This window comes from Neolamprologus multifasciatus, chromosome 8 (genome assembly GCF_963576455.1).
Source record: "Neolamprologus multifasciatus chromosome 8, fNeoMul1.2, whole genome shotgun sequence".
Classification (NCBI taxonomy): Eukaryota; Metazoa; Chordata; class Actinopteri; order Cichliformes; family Cichlidae; genus Neolamprologus; species Neolamprologus multifasciatus.
In genome coordinates, this window is record NC_140446.1 from 6,795,121 (window position 1) to 6,818,387 (window position 23,267).

General features: G+C 39.4%; 1 protein-coding gene across 2 annotated transcripts in view; it reads right to left on the reverse strand.

Annotated features, from left to right (window-relative positions):
- sema4gb (sema domain, immunoglobulin domain (Ig), transmembrane domain (TM) and short cytoplasmic domain, (semaphorin) 4Gb) overlaps window positions 1-23,267 on the reverse strand; it is a 54,777-nt gene that overhangs the window by 9,610 nt on the left and 21,900 nt on the right. For both annotated transcript variants that reach the window (XM_085170206.1, XM_085170207.1), the window contains 9 exons: window positions 16,617-16,765; window positions 16,144-16,206; window positions 14,370-14,468; window positions 14,177-14,270; window positions 12,600-12,713; window positions 11,244-11,398; window positions 6,648-6,823; window positions 1,584-1,722; window positions 1,271-1,493 (listed from right to left, as the gene is read on the reverse strand). In XM_085170206.1, the coding sequence (XP_085026332.1) occupies window positions 1,271-1,493; window positions 1,584-1,722; window positions 6,648-6,823; window positions 11,244-11,398; window positions 12,600-12,713; window positions 14,177-14,270; window positions 14,370-14,468; window positions 16,144-16,206; window positions 16,617-16,765 (1,212 nt within the window). The remainder of the gene's footprint in view (window positions 1-1,270; window positions 1,494-1,583; window positions 1,723-6,647; window positions 6,824-11,243; window positions 11,399-12,599; window positions 12,714-14,176; window positions 14,271-14,369; window positions 14,469-16,143; window positions 16,207-16,616; window positions 16,766-23,267) is intronic.

The following is a 23,267-nucleotide window of genomic DNA, read 5'->3' on the forward strand; positions in this document are numbered from 1 at the left end:
ACTGATGTAGCCACTCAGTCTGAAACTCATGCTAGTGACAATTCTTTCTAAAGACTAGCAGAGGCAAACTCCACTGATTATAAAAAGATTGACCCTAGTTTTCACTTGATTTAATACCTCGGTAAACGCTATGCTGATTGCTTTATAGTCTCCATTTCTAGTTCCACCACTATTTCACCATGAGTTCCTCTCCTTTTACACAGATAGCAGCCAATGATCCAGAGGTATTCATTGGTTGTGTTGCAGAAGGCACAGTTCTTCTCTTTTTATCATGGAAGAAAGCAGCCAGTCAGAAACTCCACATACTGGCTCAAAACATGACTCCACCACCTCCTTGCTGACGATGCAGCCTTGTTGGGACATGGTGGCCGTCCACCAACCATCCACCACTGCATCCACCAGTGAACAAGACTGTTTGAAAATTAGTCTTCATGAGTTTTGGGCCCACCACATCCGTTTCTGCTTGTGAGCATTGGTTAGGGGTGGCCGAATAGAAGGTTTATGCACAACTGCAAATCTCTGGAGGATCCTACACCTTGATGTTCGCCAGGCTCCAGAGGCACCAGCAGCTTCAAATATGTGTTTGCTGCTTTGTAATGGCCTTTTAGCAGCTGTTCTCTTAATCTGATGTATTTGTCTGGCAGAAACCTTCATAATAATAATAATAATAATGGATTGCATTTATATAGCGCTTTTCGGGACCCCTCAAAGCGCTTTACAATACCACTATTCATTCACTCTCACATTCATACACTGGTGAAGGCAGGCTACAGTTGTAGCCACGGCTGCCATGGGGCCTTTATCTGCACGAACCCATGTGTGCTCTGACTCAGCCACAAATCTCTTAACATTATGGTGATCTCGCTTAAATTTTCGTGAAATATCTAAGGTTTTCATTACGTGTCCAAGGCATCGAACTATTTCACGCTTTTCAGCAGCAGAGAGATCATTTTTCCTTCCTATATTGCTTGAAAATGGTGGTCTGCTTAATAATGTGGAACATCCTTCTTTAGTTGTTTTTCCTTTAATTGGGCTCACCTGGCAAACTAATGATCATAGGTGTCCGAGATTGTTTTCAGTGATACAAAGAGTCCTGAGACAAAATTCCATCCATGGGTTTAATTGAAAAACAACTTATTTAATCTTTATGACACTTAAACACAATTTGCATAATAATTTGGAATGCGGTGTATTGTTATTTAATGGCACTGCTAAATGCAGATATGGAGTTTATTTGGTCATTTCATTGGATTTCTTGTATGAAACTCACCAGTTCCCAAAAACAGAACAGTGTAAATATTTCCATCCAGTGCCGGCTCTTTGTGCACTGCTATCTTGACATAGTTGACGCTTCTTTTGAACATGAGGGGGCGCACACCTATTGGGTGCACCTGTTTGGCCATCAGCGGGTGCCTTCTGGCGAAGGTGAGGACATTGTCTGGGAGATCTCGAGACGAGTTGATGTTCTGGGACCTGTGCAGATCTGTTATACACTGAAGATATGGACAGAAAAAATGACTAAAAATACAGAACATAACAATCGCTGATGATGGTGGCGAGAAGGTTAATGCTTTAAAACTTACAGAGCCAGGTCTTGGATCTGGGACTTTTCCTGTGTACTCCCTCCATTTTGAGTCCTGCACCTCCATGTACGGCCCTTCGAAAACCTTCTGCACATCTGAAAAGGCGTACTGGCAGATAGCAGACGCTTTGATATTCTTCCTGTAACACAATCCCCAACACCCCAAAGACATGTCCAGGGGACACACTCAGGATTAATGACTCAAAGCTGAAAAACGGCAGTTGCTGGATTGAATTTCAGAAGCATCACAGATCATCAAGCCTCACTGACAGGCAAAAGGTTAACTAGCTGACTCTTTATTCTATGAAAACTGTGGGTATTATGGTGGGTTTGTTCCTTTTCACATTGGCATGTGGGAGTGACGTCACTGACAGGTGTGTAATTTTACCCCTTTATCTTTTCCAGAGGGATGCGTTTTCAACACTAGCATACAGTGCAAAAATACCCACTCTTTGTGAGTCATAAATAAAACAACCTATTTGTGGTTTTGGTCCTGCAGCTGTGAGAAAAAGAAGAAGAAAAAGACTTTGTCCAACAGTATGAGTGATTAGTTGATTAGTTGCAAACCAGGTAAACCTTAACCTTGAGCCCTAAAGGTGAGATTAGTAATGGAATGACTAATGGAAAATGTCTTTGTCACATTCTTTAGGCCATTGTGTAGTCATCAGAGTCTTCAAAAGCATCAAAGTGAGGAAAATAAGAGCGAACTGAGACCAGAATGTGTCTTGAAACTACCAGGAAGTACACCTCAGGGGATTAGTCATTCTTACACATGTGAGTCTGATGCATAGTGACGACTACTACTCACACATATGTAATAACAAAGAAAGAAAGGAAGTAAAAAAGAAAGAAAGAAAGGCAATGTCTACACTAGCCCGGATAAATTTGAAAATGGCATATATGTCTGAAAATGCTCCGCGTCCACACTATCGTTTTCATGCGTTTTCACAGAGTTGTGCGTCCACATTGAAACAGCCAAAAACCCTTACGTTCCAGTACTGCGCATGCGTATAGCAAAGATGATTCAACCTGCCTCATTTCCGTCTGTCGTTTATTTACTTTCCAGCTCTTCGAAACGTCGCGTCAAAATTTTGAGGAAAAGCACCAAGTTTTTTAAATTGACTGACAATGAGGTGGAGTTGTTGCTGCGAGTAACACAAAAGTACAAAGTTGCAAAAGCGAGTGAGACTTAAAGAATTTGAAGAGAAGCTATCTGGAGCAGTACAAACTGATATTAATCTTTTTTAGGGCTGTCAAAATTGAGAGCAAACAAAACATATGCCTCTGCTATCTTAGTTTAATTGGTCACATGACTAAAATGTGTCATCATTTTGGAAAAGGCTCTGGGTTCGCTGTCTACACTGTGACGCGAAAACGGTGTTTTCAAATGTATTCACGTTGGAAAGCGTTTTCAAAAAGCTCAGTTTTCCTTGACCAAAAATGTCTCAGTGTGGACGGAAGGCCGAAATGGAGAGAAAAAGATGCGTTTTCAACGTATTAGAGTGGACATGGCCAAAAGAAAGAAATTAAAATCAACAAAAGACAAAACAGAACGTAAGACAACAGAATGAACGCAACCAAAAAAGAAAAAAGTAAGAAAGCCAACAGCTAAATAGGACACCTAGAAAACTACAAACCACAAAAGATTGAAAGCTAGAGTAATCAAGACAGAGAGATAAAAAACATGAAAGCAACAACCAAGAAACAAGAAAAAAAGAAAGAAAGTTGGCAACCAATGAAGAAAGAAACTATACATCAATCTTCTGTTTATCCTATTCAGGGTTGTCAGGCAGCTGGAACCTATTCCAGCTATCATAGGGCGAGAGGCAAGGTACACCCTGGATAGGTCTCCAGTCTAGTCAGAGCTAATGCAGAGACACACACACCATTCACAACAACTAAGCTAACCCCACTAACTGCATGTCTTTGGACTGCAGGAGAAAGAAATAGACAGACAGAAAGAACCCGGCCAGGTGGGGGATTTGAATCCAATTGAGGCAACCACTACGCCGGCCCAAAAGCCACCAAAAGACAAAAAAGAAAGGAAGTTAGCAATAAAGAAAGGATGAAAGAAAGTGATCAAAAGTGAAAAAAAGACAAAAGAAATGAAGGGCAAGAAAGAAGGAAAGAATGAACTGCAGTCCTGCAGTGAATGAGAGGACACACACTGATATCCACTAAACTACAGCAGTGGAAAAATGGAAAGAAGCAAAGGAGAAATACATAATAGATGTCTCATTGCAATGCTATCCTCCCCATCAGAATCTAAACACCCCTGGGACAGTTTTATGCAGCATGACTCTGCATATCAGCATAAACACACACTCGGATCACATCACATTTTCCATTGGCAGTCGTCATCTTCACACACACACCCACGCGCACACACATCAGCTCTCACCGCAACTTGGCTTTCTGTTGATAAGAACTCACCTAGGATTTGAAATAATGACTTTTTTTCTCATTATCAGTTAATCTGCCGATTACTTCTACGATCAATCATCTAATCTCGACGGTGTCAGAATGTAGAGAAAAGATCCAGAGCACCAAAAGATATCTTGAAATGGCTGGATTTGTCTGACAGCCAGTGTAAAATCCAACAACATTTAGTATGCGACGACATAACACAGAGAAAAGCAGCAAATATCCCAAACAGAGAAGCACAAACCACAAGCAGTTTTACTTAATTTAATGACTTCATTGAGTCGTGTTAAAGGATTATTGGTTGATTAGTTAATCTCTGAATTACATGTTTGGGGAAGAAACATCATTTTGTTCATCATCTGAATAAAATAGATCTCGTAGTCTCTCAAAAGAGGAATTAACATCACATTTACTTCCAGCTGAATATCACATTCTTGTTTCTGTTTTTTACATTTTGATGCAACATAATGCAATAAAGATATAATTTTCCCCTTTTGGTGTAAAAGAACTTGGATGGTTTGCTCAGAGCTCTGACAACCTCATGCAAAATCTTTAGAATGAACGTAAACATCCCAAAGGTGCGAGTTAGATTTTATCCCACGACATGAGTCCTGGTCCTCACTAAATCTCTTGTGTCTGATTAGGAGATTGTCCCCTCGGCTAGGCTGCATTACCTCTTATAGTAGGGGTAGGCAACGCCAGGCCTCGAGTGCCGGTGTCCTGCAGGTTTTAGATCTCACCCTGGGTCAACACACCTGAATCAAATGATTAGTTCATTACCAGCCCCCTGGAGAACTTCAAGACATGTTGAGGAGGTAATTTAGCCATTTGAATCAGCTGTGTTGGATCAAGGACACATCTAAAACCTGCAGGACACCGGCACTCGAGGCCTGGAGTTGCCTACCCCTGTCTTATAGTAACAGAATAACAGTCACTATTGAGTGTAGTGTCCACATAGTTTTGGCCATCCAAGCACAGGCGGACACACTGGCGCAGTCCCAAGTTTTATACACTCACATCTGTTCACTTTCTGCTTCCAAATAGATTTTTTTCCAGAGCTGAATGTTTAAATGAGTGTTTAAATTGTAAATTAGTGTGATACTCAAAGGCTGGCAGGTTATCCATTAAAACCTTTTTTAAATGTAAAACCTAAGGAGCTCAGAAACAACAAAATAAACAGAAAACAAAAAGGTTTGTATAATTAAGCCATCTGAAAAAAGGAAAACCACTAAGCAAACAGTGTTTGACTGCAGATATGTTCTGTTTTCACACCCTGCACATTCCACTTTAAAACTACTTGACTGAGTTCAGAGAGGAGAAATGCCGATAAGCATTCAGATTCATGGGATCCCCTCCTACACACACTGCACTGTATTCCATTACATTTAACCTTATTTTTAAGGGTTCAGCTCACTGGACTCGAGCTCCTGAAATCCTAAACAAAGGACGTTTAAATCTGACCATCTTATCCCACTGAGTGATTATTAAAAGCTTTAACTGTGTGCATTACTGACCACATTTTAACAGTGATTTTTAAAACAGCTCAATTACAGTACCTCATTAAGCTAATACATATCAGCGACAGCCCCGCACACAAACAAAACAGGCTGGGGAAACTATTTCTTGGTCAAGACTTTTGCTTGGTTTAAAAATACTGGAGAATTAAGTAAGTTCCTTTTCTCAACCATTGATTAGATATAATGACACAGTGACACCAAATATTAGAAAAGTTAAATATTCTGGCTATTGCCAGGTGTATACAAGATCTGACAGAAAACTAAAGACAGTGACAGATGATCTTTTTTTTAGTTTACAGTAATGTTGGGACCATAATGCACCAATTAAATACCATGTTGCATATAATAGGACTTGGAATTGGGCAGCTGAGACTGTAGACTTCTCACAAAACTGCTGAGGCCACACTAACAGCAAAGACTGGACATTTTGTCATAGACTTCTTAGAGAAGCTGCCCCCTTGGTAACCATTAAAAAGTTTGCAGATTCATTTTTCGCTCTTCGTCACTTCACTTCTCAGACATCCATCTATGGTTCAAAGCCATAAAATTGTTTGCTGCCCATATGCAATGGGCGCTGAGAGCTTTGAGTTTGGCTCTCAGTAGTTATTTTCAGGAAGTTGATGCTCTATACCAGGGGTCCCCAATCCCAGTCCACGAGGGCCAGTGTCCCTGCAGGTTTTATATGTGTCCTTCTCAGCGTGTCTTGAAGTTCTCCAGAGGCCTGGTAATGAACTAATCATGTGATTCAGGTGTGTTGACCCAGGGTGAAATCTAAAACCTGCAGGTACACCGGCCCTCATGGACTGGGATTGCCCACCCCTGCTCTATACCAAGAAATATTCTGAAAATTGTTCTCAAAGTTTGGATCTTTGCATGAATTCTACAAATGTTCTCAGATGTTTGGGTTTGTAAGTTGATATTTGATAATAACTTGAAGTTTTAATTTATAAATTACAAAAAATGTTTTGTTTTGTTTTTTGTAGAAACAAGCATACATACATGAATTAATGATCTCAATCACTAGTTTCTAGTTTGATCTAACACATCACAATATTCTTTCATGCAAAAAACCCCAAACAAACGACATGTTTGTAGAGCATAAATGAGTCAAAATCAGCTCTTACCATTCCAGACCAAAGATACCATAAAAAATGCTGCTGCGAGCGTCTCGCTCCTGCAGGACGAACACGTCACGCAGGATATTGAGGTGCAGCTCATACTCTGGGACTGAGCACACCATTCTAGCCTTGAGGAACGAGGTCCACTTCCTCTGCAAAGTCCTCTGGCCTCCCCAGTCAGTCTGCAGAGAGAGGAGACAGAGGTGGAATTAATTGATGTAAAGATAAACAACACAATGACTTTAATGATGCGAGTGATGCACAAACAGTGCATTTATATAAGAAAAGATTAGATCCAATTGTATCGTAGAGATTATGCAGATATAATGAATATATAGGGAGGAGCTGAATGTTGGTATTCAAACTCAGTGTCCCTAGTGTAGCACATTTCTCTGATTGCATTTCAGAAGCAGTGGGAGGTAAGGCTGCAAGACATTTTTCTCCCTAAAAGAGTAATTTGGCACACCTCATTTAGATAAGATGAAAAAGGATGGATTCGATTTTTTCTTTCTTTGTTTGTATTAGAGGTTCTCATCTTTCTTTATTTGTGGCTTTAGGGGACATCTGTTGTTCATCAAAAGCCTCTGCCTGCATTGGCCTCCCACACAAGAAAGCCAAAGTAAATCAACATAAGATATACACTTAAAACCTTAAGAGCAGTTCTGTCAATAATACCAAATCAATTTATGGCACAAGACGAATGAAAGAAGGGACGAAAAGGAGTGCAGACAGATGAATCCAATCTTTAAATTTCATTCATTTGACAGAAGGAAATCTGTAGAGAGCAACAAATAAGCATTTCTTACAGAGATGATAGCAGGTTATTACTGTGGGAAGAGCTAAAGGGATGCAATGGCAGATTACAGTCTCTGTCAATCAACACACAGTCAGGGTCACTGGGCTGCCATGAGGTAAATTTAAGGCAGTAATAGTGAAGAATCCAAGCATAGAAGATATACCAGAGGGGAATTAACCCTAGATGAGCCTGTGCTGCAGTTTATTCTCAAAATACAACTGAGAAAAACAACAACAACTTAAAACTACAGCACCTGTCTCTTTACTGGAGATGTATAGCAAGAAAAATGTTAAATAATGTCAAACTGGCACCTATTTCTGCTTTTTGCAACGGTCTTGTTTTCATGTCATCATGCCTCTTCTTTGTTAAAGTAGGGCATGACTGGCAAGGAAGTAGAAGCTGTCTGGCTGGGAAGTGAGAAGCAGAAGAGGACAACCGGTTAGGCAACTCAAAAATGGCAAGTCGTCAGTGGTTCCAGGCCAGGGGCTACTGCCAGAGCCGTCACTATCTGTGGATCTGCCATCAACCAGCGTGGTGCCTGGCCGCCATGGGGGCTGAGCTGGGGACCGCTCGACATCTGCATGTGCTGCCGTGGCCTAGTTCAGACTGAGTTATTACACTCGACTGCTCTGACAACTCCACAGTGCTGGTGAAGGGAGAGGAAGAGCCCAGACCTTATTTCCAGAAATGACTACTTTTGAATGCAGTGAGAATGAAGACAAGACACAGTGAGTGTGTATGGGTTTAAAAAGTAAGAGAGCAAGAAATGCTCAAAAATGAGCTCCCTGCATTTGTTTAATGAGCTTTTGGGACAAAAGCTTGCAGCAACACAGGGGTATTGGGGTATTTTACAACTTTATTATTCAATGCCAGTGGAAACAGGACAAAAAGAGAGAGAAATATCCTCAACAGAAGTCCTTGAGCATCATTTTAATGGAAATAAAATGATGGGGAAAAGACCAACAGCAGACAGCGCTGTGAAAGTCAATACTGGGTGTTTAAACCTTTAGCAACCCATTTTTCATACTAAAAGATCCAAAGCATGAGGCTTTTTTTTTCAATGAACTCTTACAGTGAAAATAGTGTCCAGACTATCTGTGTATTGTATACATAATTGAAAAGCAACAAACTCATGCTGCTGCTGTTTGTATTGTAAGAATAAAATTACCTGGGCACCGGTAATCATTCACTCAGCCTCCATCCACCCATTTATCTCTATTTTTTCAACCATTCATCTAACTTAGTAGTCAAAGGCGGCTGGAACTTTTCCAGCTTTCATGGTGTGAGAGACAGCATACATCCCGGACGCTGTGATGCCAGTCCATCACAGGGCCAACACACAGAGAGCCAGATCATTTATTACTCTCTATTAAGGGAATTGAATGTGGACTATGAGCCTATATAAAAATGAATTAAAAAATTGGCACTTTTAAGCACTATTAGTCATTTTCTCTACACCATTAACTGTGCCATTGCTGTCACACAATTAAAACTTGACACATCAATGTCAAATAAATGCCATTTACCCTAAATGCATGTATGTTGCATCCCTGTTACTTATTCCCTAATCACTCTTCTGAGTCCAGTCTGCTAAGCACTCACCCCCCTTTGCAACTTGCCTGGGAACCATGAAGGAAGTTCAGCATAGCCATGCTTACTTTGTATTAGCAGGCTTGACAAATCCTAAAACCCCAGTCAGGGATAAGGGGTGTGACAATGGCAGTTATCAACATCCTGTGTTAAGCTGGCCTTTCTGCCTGGCTCTGTGCACGCTCACGTAAAAAGGAGCGTTTCACACATCATATTGACTCTTCAGCACAACATGATCCCCATGAGTGACACCTACACCAATCAGATACATTATCAGATGAAACCGTTGATAATAAAATGGTGATAAATGTTTATAAAGAACACAAAGGAGCATAAAAGATGTAACAGTAAAATGCAATACTGATGGAAATAAGACAAAAGAATAATGCTGCTATTCCAGCAGTGCAAAACAGACTTAGCAGCAGAGTAGAGTCAAGTACGACAGTTTTTACTTAACTCATCATGTCAGTAATATATTGCTTAAAAACTTGCACATACATGACACATTCATGTTTTTGTTTGTTTTCTGTTCTGTGTCCTGTTCTTTTTGTATATGTGTGTTTTTTGCTGCTGATACAACCAAATTTCCCCTTGTGGGACAATTAAAGGATTATTCTATTCTATTCTATTCTATTCTATTCTACTCTATTCACCCAGTAGAGAATCTATAGTAGGTTTAACAAATGTAATTTAAAAATTTACGAAAAACCTATTTTAAGCTGAAACTGACCATAGCCTCCTCCCGACCAAGTTATGTGTTCAGCACATGTTACCATGGTGATTTAACCACATAAAAAGACAGCCAATTTTGTGACATAAAAAATTCTGACTTTATGCTCAACATAGCTTGCTCTGTAGTACACTCAAATATTCTTGTTTATCAAGCTTTCCAGAGTTCCTTATAGTTGTACTGTGCTCTATTGTGTGTTTCACTGGCTGCTTAATTCCTCTTTTGATTAAAAATTTGGATTCCCCTTAGAGCCATTACTTTGGCTTTTGGCTTCTTTGCATTCATGTCAGTGTCCACAATAACATCTTCCCAAGATAAGGTTAGAAACATTATTATAAAACTAACAGCTGCACAAGGTCAGAAAGACGTGTGGCACAGCTGCACCATAAATTCTTTTGTTATTAACAAACAGAACAATAAACTACTGCTGTATTTTATAATATCATCCTCCAGCGATTATTTACTGTATATTTTCCAGCATATTCCACGCCTCTATAAACCTGTGCATCCTCAAGTACAGCTCTTCTGGCAAACCACTTATTTCCTTCTGTCCTCTCTCCTCCTGTTGCATTTTAGGAATTGAAACTAAGATGACGTAGGACAGAGGAGACAAGGAAGCACAACTTAGAGAAAAAAGAACTAAAGAGAAATAATAATGAAAGTATGAACATTAGTAAATGATATATTAAAAAAAGGAAACAAAACTCTACAAATACATAACAGAAAATTCACACCATGTCAAAATCTTTGAAAAATTCCTGCTCAGTAGGTTTTCCTGTTAGTGTTCTCTCATTCATTCAATTAAATCCTTTTCACAGGATCACAAAAAGTGAAACACAACTGCTTCATTTCACCAGCTGAGTCTTTGACTTACTCTTTTGATGCCTACAAAAGCACACCGTGATGGTAATTATACCCCCATGAATGGCTAAAATAAATGACAAGCGGGAGGAAAAGGAGCAAGAGTAACCTCTAGGAATGGTTGCTGGGCATGCGGTCTAGACTGGGAATGCTGACAGCAAGTGAAATGAGGTGAGATGGGAAGTAGAGGAAGAAGAGCAGGAGAAGGCGGAGTTGAAGATGGGGATATTGCAATAAAGTAAGGGGGAGGGTTTGCCATTGGAGGTGGAGGTTTGTGGACTTTGCCTGGCAACAGTGGCACAGAGAGAGAACCTCTGTCAGTGAAGAAACTGTGATTAGAGACTGCTGGCTGATTTAGCATTGATATTACAGCGAGAGGAGCGTGGCAGCTCATTGAGAAACAAGAACGTCCTCTGAAATCCATTTACATTCATTCTGTGCAGCTGACAAAAACCATTCAATAATCCCACCATGTTTCACTTTGAATGATTGGTAACTTTTACCCTCCCTTGTTTCAACCCTTTCTTTCTGTGACCTTGCAGGCACTTGTAAAGCCGTTTCAAACCCAGTGAAAGCATTAATGCGATTATAGATAGCAGTGTTTGGGTTAACTGGTCTTTCTGACCTTGCATACTCTGGCGACCCTGGACACCTTGGTCTGGCTCGGGTAGGCAATCTGCTCCTGGCTTCTCTCAGTGAAGAAGAAGTAAATCTTGTCATCGTCACCGATAGAGCTGTTGATGCTCTCCTTCAGCAGCACAGAGCCCACGAAATTTGCCTCTGTGCACACAAACACAAACACATCACACGCACACATCCACATGTCCAAAAGGAAACCTATTAGCAGCCTAGAAAGTGTCTCCTTGGAAACGAAAGATGGAGCCTTTAAGTATGATTGAACCACCACAACCAAGTCAGTTAGAGCTGCAATGCGGTGCATTTTTTTTCCTTGTGATTTTTATTCTACAAGTGAATCTGTTGTTTTTTTTATGACAAAAAAACGTCTGATGTAATAAAAATGTGCAACATAGCAATGAGGTTTGGTCTATTAATATTCTACTGAAAGAGGAAATGCAACCCCACTACCCAAAACACAGGAATGCTGTATGAAATGCAGATAATAAATAAACAGTTCGCAATTTAATTGCTTGTAAGGTGTCCTTGAGTGTCTTGAAAGGCAACTATAAATAAAATGTTTTATTGTTGCTATTATTTATTTTATTTTTGAACACTAAAAGGAAGAAAAGTTATGCAATACTAAAAAAAACAAAATTAAAGCCACAACTGCGATTATACAACTGATTACATTCATTGCTAACTTGATGGGAATTTTTTTAAAGCAGGAAAAGAGGCTGACTCATTCAGAATAGAAATGAGGAAGAAGTTTCGACTGTAATGTATGTGGCAAATAGTTTGATAGCTTAAAAATGATGTTTCTCAATATGAAACTGCAATGAATATTGGAATCAGTAAACTATAAAATATCAATAAAAGACTCAAAAAATAAAGTGAAATGTCTGAATATAGTTGAATATGCGGAAAACCAGTATCAGTCAGAAAAGTCTGTTGGACTCTGGGACAACAACATGAACATAAACTGCCACTGCATGCACAAATGCAAGTTCAAACTCTACTATGCAAAGAAAAAATATATCTACAAAAAAACTATCAAGATCTTGTTTGGGTGTGAGGTAGTTTAAAATGGATTGAAGTGCTGTTATGAGAAGATGAGATACAATACTGCTGTATGCTGGATATGTCACATTATCCATCACATCTATTCGTTTATTCTGTCCATCCAGAGGAAAAAACATTCTACACAAGAAGCAATACAATTACATTTGGTATGTTGCCTTTCTACTACTTTTAGTTAAATCCAATTTAAAACCCAATTGAAATATTTGGAAAAAGGACACCATCCTTTTTGAACTAGCGTCTTACATCAGCTGTTATGCACATACATATGAATGATTATATTTACCCAGAAGCCACCGGGTGGGCGCCTCCTCTGTCCTGAGTGTGGGGAATGGAAAGTTTCTGCGAATATCTGGAGAGCTGCGAAACTCGTACTGAGAGGCTGTGAACATCTCGCCATCTAATTAAAAGATTAGAAGCATGCATTGGTGGCAAATGGATTAACAAAGAAAGATATTGAGATATCAAAGTTTAATCACATGTAAATGAAAGCATTCAGTGGACTGCAGAGGAAGCGGGAACAGTGTGACCTATGACTTGTGTATTTGTAACAATAATTAGACAAAATTTAGTATGCTTAAACTGTCTAATAAAGACAGTGTTTGATTATCTATGCTACATCTAAAAGTGTGATCTAATCCAAAAATCAGGGTGCACTTTTGCACAGTTAACGCTTGCTGTAATCCTTAAAAATGTTCATAATGGTTGTCAAGCAATTATACATGAGGGAGCATTCACATTTCCAGCAAAACTAATTAAAGACTTCAGCAGTTTGAGTTGGTAAAAATCATGTAATTGTGACATTGCTTGCATTTGAAGCAAATCCCACAAGTTCTCCTTGCCCTTCTGGGTCCACTGTAATTTGATGAGTCTTCACAGACCCTTAGCATGATGACGTTAGAGGTTTTAAAAACACTGCTGGGCCTAATTATAACCTCACAGTAGAACAGTTCTAACAAAGTATTTGAAAATGGATTTGAGTTTCATTCAAAACTATGACATCAGCATGATAAACAATATAAAATATTTTCCATAACCTTTCTTATGGATTTTAAAGTGCAGAATCAGGTGGCAGACTGTGAAAGAGGACCCAAATGCAGGATACAGGAAATTACTATGAAAGTCCAGATTAAAAAGCTTTAATCCAAAAAGTCAAGGTCATTTGCTGATGTGTTGATGAGACAGCAAAGCAAATCATTCTGGCAAAGGGCAAGCAAAATGTCAAATCCGAAACTACTTCAAAACGTCATAAATGGAAATGAATACGAGGACAGCAACAGGATTATGAGGCAAAAAATCACAAAAAAGACTGGAGGCACAGAGAACTGCTGAAGGAAACTGCATTCATTCTTAGATTTTAGAGTAAGTATTCAAGTTAAATAAAAAATTATGTAATATGCTGTGTATATGCATATCAGCAACATGCTGTTACAGAGGTTTGCATTGTCCCCTCACAGCAAAATGGTTCTGGGCTTGAACCTCCGTTCTCCCTCCAGCTGGTGATTTTTTTTCTGTGTCCAAACACTTTAAGTTAAGTTGAGGTGATTCTCAGGTGTCCACAAGTGCAGATGGAGACAGATAAACCAATGTATAAACCAATTTAGTGCGGAGCCAGGACACCAATGGATGGGTGAGGATGGGAAATCAATATTTCATTGATTTAACTGTAAATTCCACAGATGAGCAGCAGATTAAAACTCAGAACATCCTTCCAAACATGTGCTAACCTCCGCACCACTATGCCACCATAATGTGTGAGAGCAGTAAACCTTTACTGCCCAGAGGCCTTTACAAATAAGATCCCCAAGGACAAACATAATGCAGGATGGTTTGTAGAATAAAATCAATTACATTTGGACTTACCTACGATGAGGCCGGTGAATCCCTTTGCTGGGTCATACGGACACCTGTCTCTGCCTTCCTCAAAACCTGAGGAGAAGCTGAAACGCTCTGCATCCTTGTAAAAAAAAAAAGAAGATTGAGAACATATAATAAGTTGTTTCATTTCAATTCTTGTCACAATTTTCCTTGACATGAAAAACCCAGGATCTCTTACGATATAAGCACAGAGCGGTCTGAAGGCGTTCGTTCCACAGACGTACAGGTGAGTCTCATTGTATCGCTGCAGAAAGCGGATGTGGTTGTAACACTCTGTCTGCAGAGAACAGAGTAAAAAGAAGTGATTCGTTTTTTGTTGTGTATCTGCTTGTTTTTCTCAGCGGCAATACATAATAATCAGTCAGTCAATTTGTTTCCCGGGTGTTAAAAACAATAAAACATAAAAGAATAACCTTTCAAAGATAGGGAGGGAAAGCTTTAGAGAGCAGAGAAGGAAGCATGCAAAATAAATCAAATACAATACAGATGAGATTAATTCTATTAGACAGCACAGGCAGTTCAAAAGGAAGTTACATAAACTCTCAGTACATTATTGATAACAAAGAAAAAGCCATAAAGGAGGCAAACTGACAAAACTGGAACAAAAGAAAGGCAAATATGCACTAGCTAAGCATGATGACAAGTCTGGTTGGTTTTTTAACAAATTTTAAGGAAGTGGTAAGAGTCACTCAGTAATATATTTAATGGTAATAGGTTCCAGAAATGGGAAGCTCTTATTTTGAAGGTTTATGGGGATGTTTTCTTTCATTAGATACAGATGATCCCTGTCACTGGTCATCATGAGAATCTATTGGCACTTTTTTTTTTTTAAATGTGACTGTTTTAAATGGAGTAGGTGCTAATCTGTCTATATTCAATAAAATCCACCAGAAAGCACACAGGTTCACCTTGCTAGTACCAGTTTGGATCCCATTTCCCCCCCCAGAACTGTCTTAATCCTTTGTGGCACAGATTCAACAAAGTTCTGGACACATTTCTGTGAGATTTTGGTCCATACTGACGAGATAGCATCACACAGCCACTGCAGATTTTTTGCTGCACATCCATGATGTGAATCTCCAGTTCCACCACATCCCAAATGTGCTCTATTGGATTGAGACTGTTACGGCCAGTTTGAGCACACTGAACTCATCGTCCTGTTCAAGAAACCAGTATGAGATAATTAGAGCTTTGCCATTTTATGGCTGGATGCAACCATCAGAAGGTGGATATCCTGTGGTCATAAAGGGATGGACATGGGCAGCAACAATAGTCAGATACGCTCTGGCATTTAAACAATGGCTGATGAGTCACGATTTCTGCTGCGACGTTCAAACGTAGCTCTTCAGACCAGGTAACCTTGTTCCAATCTTCTATTCTGAATTCTATCAGTTTCCCATTCTTAGTTGACAGGAATGGGACCCGCTGTGGTCTTCTGATCCTCTCCTGGATACCTTGTTTGTAACAAGCTGTTATTTCTTCTCAGCTTTAGGCAGTTTGGCCATTCTCCTCTGACCTTTGACATCAACAAGGCATTTTCACCCAGAGAACCACCACTCCATTTCTCTTTATCACACTATTCTTTGAGACAGTTTTGCCCCCCCAAAAAATCCCAGTCAATCAGAAGTTTAAGACCTTTCTAGCGACATGTTTTGTGTTTGCTCTACAACAAATAAAAGATGGAGAAAACCTCTACTTAATGTATATGGCCTAATTTATAAAAAATTATGAATGAATGAGTGAGTGCCATTTATTTTAAATCCTCAACCTCCAGTTTAGTGTCTCAGGGTTTCAGGGAAACTAAATTACAAAACAACTGGAAGGTATTGAATGTTTTGTTGCTGTCAGAAGCATCACAAAACAGAGCAGTTGCACTTGTGCTCTCCAATATTAACCTAATAAATAAAGATGGGAGATTTTTCCGAGAAGAAAACAAAGCTGCAGCCTTTTACCTGATTGTCTCTGCCTTTGTTTAGGCACTGCTTCTTCTGTTCAGGGGAAGCATCCCAATCAATCTGCAAACAATGGGAGGGTAATAAGGATGACTCTGTAAGCTAAATAAATAAAGAGAGGCAAACAGATAAATAAAAAGCCCTATAGATAGAAAAGAAAGTAAGAGATAGAGAGAAGAAAGTATGTGTGTGTATGTGTGTGATAAACAGGGGGAGGAAAAGAGAAGGACAGCAGACTTAATTTTCTGGCTGCGTCACTAAGTTCTGACTCACTTCAGTAACCCTTGAATAAATGCCTGGTGCATTTAATCCAATAGCCATAAAATTGGTGGAACACAATGGGATTTGCTCAATCTGCTTAAGGCTATTATTAGTTTCTCCTCCTTCGAATGGGAGAAAAACTCGTGAAATGGGCTTTACCGTTTCTGTCTTAACATCAGCAATTATGTGTTTCTCAGCATCTTGGTACTCACTGTGAGGTTTGCAGGTGTGGAGATGCTGGATGTGTTGAGAGCGTAGAGTGCTCCTCTGCCTCCCACATACAGCAGCCTGGCCTCCTCCTCCAACAGCAGGGTGCTGTAGTTTTGGGTAGAGCCGATGAAACGGGTGCTGCCCAGCAGACCTGCAAATATATGACACGAGACATGTGAAGGTTTCTTTGTGTAAAGACCAAGACTAACTTGTCTTATTGTGTCAGGGAAACAATATCTTATATCTGGGTGTAACTGACAATGATGCATATCGTCAGAATTTTTTGATTAGCAAAAAACGACAGATTTGTTCTGGTTATTTAAACTATAAATAGAGTCTCCTTTGAATTTCCAAATTACGTCACTATCTTGTAAGCTAGAGCAGTTTTATACGTTGACCAATTGGCCAACTCCAAGGCTAAAAAAAAAGAGCAAGTGCCAACACTTGCAATTCCTCTAATGGCCACATGAGGCTGGTTCCAACTGTATAGGGTGTTGATTTTTTATTTATTTATTTTATTTATTTTATCTCACCTGTTTCAACTTTTTTAAGGCTGACATTTAGTGGTGTGACTATTTTTGATTGACAAGTGTGCTCACATAGAAAGCTGTAGCTGGCTGCTTGCGAGGCATCGCCTCCACTAATTCCACTTGCCAAACTGGACCTCTCAAACATGTATGCACAGTGGTGGATTTTAAAGGAATTCTCTGACTAAATGAATGGCTCTCTGTGTGGTACAGCCTGTACAAGACGTCTGTGAACCAGCTGTAGTGATTAAAATTGTTATTATATCCTATGCTAGCATTGTGTTATTAGCTGATAATAGCTAATGTTATTAGCTAATATGTGCTCCTTTAGCTCTTCTGAGCCATTTGATTTGGCGTTTCAACACTCTGCCTACATATAGTTAGCTTCACCCATACTTTTGTTTTAAAGGTTTTCTGCCAGAAAGACTTTGTAAAACATTGTTAACACAACCTTTTAAAAAAGATCAATATGTGGCTTGTTGCCTAAACCTAGCCAAACTCTGACGGATACATGGTACGGTTGTATCAGAAAGGGCAACTGGCATAAAATCATTTCCAAATCAAACGTGCGGATTATCAAGAATAAAATTTCCACACCCAATCAGTCAGGTCCTGGGTTAACAAAGACCACCTCTGGTGCTTTTGTCCAACAGGGTTCCAGTGGAAACAAAAGTTTAATGCAGGAGTGTGGAGGTCAAAGTACGGACTGTAAATGTAGAGAATATGATTGGTAAAAGGAGAGAGCTAGCTGATGTGATGGTGAGAAGGAAGGTAGATATATTTTGAGACCAGATGGCAGGGAAGTGATGCCAGGAGTATTGGAGGTGGATTTAAAATGTTCTACCATGGTGTAGATAGGAGGAGAAGTGGAGTAGGAATAATCTTGAAGGAAGAGTATGCAAACAGTGTTGTGAAATTGAAGAGAGTGTTAGAATTGTGAGTTTAAAGACAGAAATCAAAGGGGTAATATTGAGTGTTATCAGTATGTGTGCTCCATAAGTTGGATGATGTTGGATTTACTAGACAAGGGATGATTAATATGGAGCTGCCAGGCAGCAGCAGAAGAGGAAGATCACAGAAAAAAGCATGAATGTAATGAAGGATGGCATGCAAAAGGTTGGTGGGATGGAGGAGGATTGCTAGGGTGGGATGGAGGCAGGTGATCCATTGTGGCAACCCTTAGAATGACCAGCTGTGAGAAGAAAAATTGGCTTTAAAAAAAAAACACAAGATCACAGCTTCATATCTCTGCTTACAAAGCACAAGAATAGCTTGACTTTACACTCACTGGAAAATGAATGGAGTCTACACACCTCAAATGAGCATGCTCAGTGTGTGTGACTGAGTGTGTGAGGGTGAGGCCCAACTACAGGGAGGGAGTCGCTGGAGTGAATGCTAAGAGAACTATAGAGACAGAACGTAGGGATGGGGGCACAGGGGAGGCAAAATTTTAGGCCATTCAGCAGGAATCGTGCCCCAGTACTGCCAAATCGCATCAGCGGTAATGCCATAGCATCAACATCATCCCTGCTGTGTGTGTGTGAACGAGTGTGATGTGTGAGAGATTTTTACAGTAAGTGGGCTAAATTACTGTCACTGAAGTCCATGAAAAGTACATGTTAACAAGGTAAACATGGCGGATAGCTTTTTGGCTTTTGATCTTCTGTCACTGGAGCAGACAGAGAGGTTGAAAAATAATTGGCCTGGTGCACTAAACTAAATATTTGAACGCACCCCAATGTAGCACCTCAGAAATTAGGGCAGGTTGCGTCGCTGCTGTGAGACAGCGAAAAGGAGGACATTGGGTTTTTTTCTTCCTGTGGGCATGAAAGATCTCCTTCAGTGCAGAAGTAGGTTTACAGAGCTTTGGTTTGCTCTAAGAGTGAGTGATAAATGTCTGATTAAGAAAATCTGACATTAAGAAGAATAAAAACCCTGCATGCGGAAAGAACAGCTGTCTTCAGAGAACAACAGAAGAGATGAAGGTATCAACAGTGTTGCACTGAGGAATATGAGTCAGCACAGTGCAGATGGGCACATTAATCTCCACACACCCTCTCTGCCTCCCTCTCCTTCATCTCGTTCTGTTGTGAAATAACAGCAACATGTCTCAGCTCCCGGTAAAAAGATAAGCTATATTAGTCCTCAACCAATCAATTAAGCACAATGTGAGGACCTGCACGCTTGTTGCGGTTAATTCATTCTGATGTTCATAGGGCCTTTAAAGAAACGGAAATGGTTCATTGCTGCTGAGGGAGGCCATGGGATCACAGAGTAACTGTGAAAAGTATATAGATGATTAGCAGGCAATGGAAGCTTAAGTATTATATTATCATATATGCTTTATGGTTCATAAATGTTATATATTCAAGTAGATCAGGGTCAGTTTCAGTTCATAGTCACTTCAACATCAAATTAGGTTAATATGATGCAATTATACATCATAAAATGCCTGACTGTGATAAATTGTCAAATCATGTCATTTAAATCAGCAAGAATTGATTGAATATGAGTGTATAACTAAAAAGGATATAAATTGCATCATTATTTTCAGAGGCTGAATGATAAATTAAATCCCTTTAATGTTATAGCTTTGGACACAAAACAGAGTGCCGGCATGTAACATTTTACAGATTTCCACGATAAAATGGCCAATTTAAAATGTAGGAAAAACAAACCTGTTTACAGCCTGCTACAAATAAAGTATTTTTTTGTGGTAGTATTATAGTAGTAATCTCTCTATTCATGACAACTCTGCAGGATTTGCAGCTCAAGGACCCAAATGTAAACTCAGAGTAACTATCATCAGAGTAAACAAAAACCACCGTTTTTAAAGAGGTATACTACAAACTAAGTTCAACATAGCCAGCTTTTTTGCATTAGCTGGCTTGACAAAACCCTAAAACCCCATTTGAGATGACTGGTATCACTGTTGCCTCACAACAAGAAGTGCTGAGTTCAATTTCACCATCAGGCCAGGGTCTTTCTCTGTGGAGTTTCAATGTTCTCCCCATGTTTGCATGGCTTCTCTCTGGGTACTTCGGCTTCCTCCCACAGTCCAAAAATGTGCAGTTAGTGAGGTTAGGTTAACTGGTAACTCTAAATGGTTGAATGGTTGCCTGTCTCTATGTCTTAGCCCTGCGACAGACTGGCGACCTGTCCAGGGTGTACCCTGCCTCTCACCCTAAGACAACTGGGATAGGCTCCAGCTCCCCCGTGACCAAATGGAGCTATGATCCATCAAGCAGGGCCTTCTGCTAAAGACTCAGTGAGCTCTCAATGCTACTGTTTATTTCTTAGATGAGGGCGGCTGCAGATTAAGGCTCTGAAATTTAGTTCTGCAAGTCTCCTTTATTAGAGAGTAACGTTTAATGTCTGACTGTATCCAACTTAAAGATTAGACTTTAAATTGGATACACTTAAACATTAAATGTTACTGTCCAGTAAAAGAGACTTGGAAATCGATTTATTTTGTCAGCAGATCAAAGTGAAATTAATTTTATTGATTGAACAGGTGTTTGTCTTGGTGTGTGCTCTGTGTTTAAGCAGCTGCAGTTCCAGCAGTGTAAAAGAGACTTAGCAGCAGATCAGGTTTATTAACATTTCTGCGTCACTAGATTAATACAGTCCCATTTCCATGACAATGCAATCCACAGTTTGTTCTTCATTCAGTGGTTTTAGTTAGGTACAGCTTAAAACTTGTAAAACATATTTGCCCAGAAGACAACGTGCAAACAATTAAGTCAAACCAAACACAAGATGGAAACGGTTAACTGCTGCTGAGGAAGGCCATAGGACAAGAAAGAAGACAACCAGCTATCAAAATAAAACAGGAAATCACAGAGTAACAATCTGTTGTATAAAGTAGAGTAGAGAAACGATTTATATGAATCAGTCCATTTACACATGGGGAAAAAATTACTAAAGAAAATGCACGACTCTAAAAGTGAATTACATATGCATTTTGCTAGCCAAGCAGGCTAGCCAACACAAGTCAATCCACATAAATGTTCCTGTATTTGTTAATGGAAAATCTACCTATGTAAGAAGTTTTTAAGATGTTAATAAACATATTAGTGAGATCCTACAGGTACAAACAGTCTGAGACAAAAATGGCAAGTTTTTGTTGACGGCTAGGTTCAACTTTGTCAAGAACTCAAGAACTGTCAGAGCAGTTAAAAAAAACCTGTCCCAGCTGAAACTGGAGTCCATGTTTATGCATGACATAAACCCATTTACTCTCCCAGGCTGTGACTCATCTCCACTGTATCACACTACAGTATTAGTAATGCTTTTACTTCCCTAATTTACAATAACCATGATGATAATGAGGATGACAGCGAGTTTTCCAGCGTGTTTGATCTTGCATAATACAACATGATGAAAACTGGTTTGAGTTTCCCAAGCATCACATGGAAGGCGGTTTCTTCCCCACACAACTGTCTGCTTGCCTAACCATCACATGGACACACTGGGCCATGACAGCAGCTCTGCAGGAACCTATCGACTTCCTAGAAAACCAGAGACTGATTCAGACAGCAGCTTCTCTTTCTGCACAACCTTCCTTCTTATCAGCCTTTTTCTTCTTTTTTTTTAACTGACAGTTAGACAACCACAGGGATGCTCTTACTGGTCAATAATTAGGTTATTATCATACCAGCTCCGTTATGGCTGTCAGGCTGATTACACGCATGGAGACTGAGAAGATTGATGATGCACACATAGCTCCTGGTAGAGGAAATCCTTTAAAAAAGTTTTAAAGCATTCATTCTTCCTTTTTTTTTAAAGTTATGTTTAAAAAAAGACCAAATTTACTTTTAAAATATTTATTTTAAGCATAAATTTATAAATTAAAAAACTGTAATCCTCTGTAGCCACTGCTCTTCCAGTAATAGTGAATATTTCTAATTTTCTGTGAGGTAGTAGAAGACTGTTTTTAATGTCTATGTTAAGACACTGACAAGGAGTGTTGGAGTGTAAGATCAAGTTTTATAGAGTTCATGGTCTTGTTTAGACTTTGAGCATCTCTCTTAAAAAAATCCACACTGGAAGCAACATGGTGAGTCCATAGAAAGTGCAACTTAAAGCGACTACAGTCAAATAACTACAAGCAGCAAAAGTGGGCCCGAGCATTTCTGAGCTTCCAGGTGAACGGCTGAAACAGCTAGCAATTGACATATGGACTGGGAGTAAATACATTGGATGGGTAACTAGGCAACCAGAGCCTGGAATGCAGCTGCAAAGAAAGGTGCAATGACCTTAAAAGGAAATCTGAAAGGCATCAATTATCCAGGTGACTTCTGAGCAAGCTGCAATAAAACTAATCAAGGGCAATAAAATCTTTGATTCCATGGTGGAGAAGACAAGCTGATTTTGTACTATAAACGTACCCTTCTCAGTTTAACAAGAGCAGCTGACATTTGTTGCTGCACTAGCGCCTTAAGACTTACATAAATGAGTAGCAATAATATATAGTTTGTATGACAGCTACCTTAAATATTATAATATTCAAACTCGACCTAAATCACATTACCTAAATTACTCATCACACTTAGCACATCAACCTCAGGAGAACCCCTGCAGGGGATTATTCAGCATTTTTTTGTCAGCAGTTTTGAAATCAAGATTGCACATTGTCGGTTTGCATTGTTTTATGTAGTGTGTAAAAGATGTTTGTGCAGTGTGAGCAATTTAGTATTTTGTGCAATATATAAAGTGTAATTTCCTAGGGACAGAGAACTAATGAGATGCACTAAATCTTTTAACATTAACTGGACTCCAGGCACAGCTCTGTTTTTGTGACGTGCACATTTTCAGAATGAGAATGATTTTACTTTTCTAAAGTCCTCCCACACAAGCAGTTTTAATGAGACTTTAACGTTCAGTTTTTAAGTGTTACAAACAGGGAAAATTCTTTGAAATTCAATGCTTTTTTACTTTTTTAATTTTGATCATTCTTGTATGAGCTTTTACCGTTAAAGGCTTTTTGATGCTTTATTACCTGCTTACATACTAACTTAAAAAAACATGTTCTTTGTTTTTTTCTGTGTAAATAACTCAAAATTGTAGTCAGATCTTCCAACCTCTTTTTTTTATCTCTCACTAAACAGGAGAGCTAAACAGGTA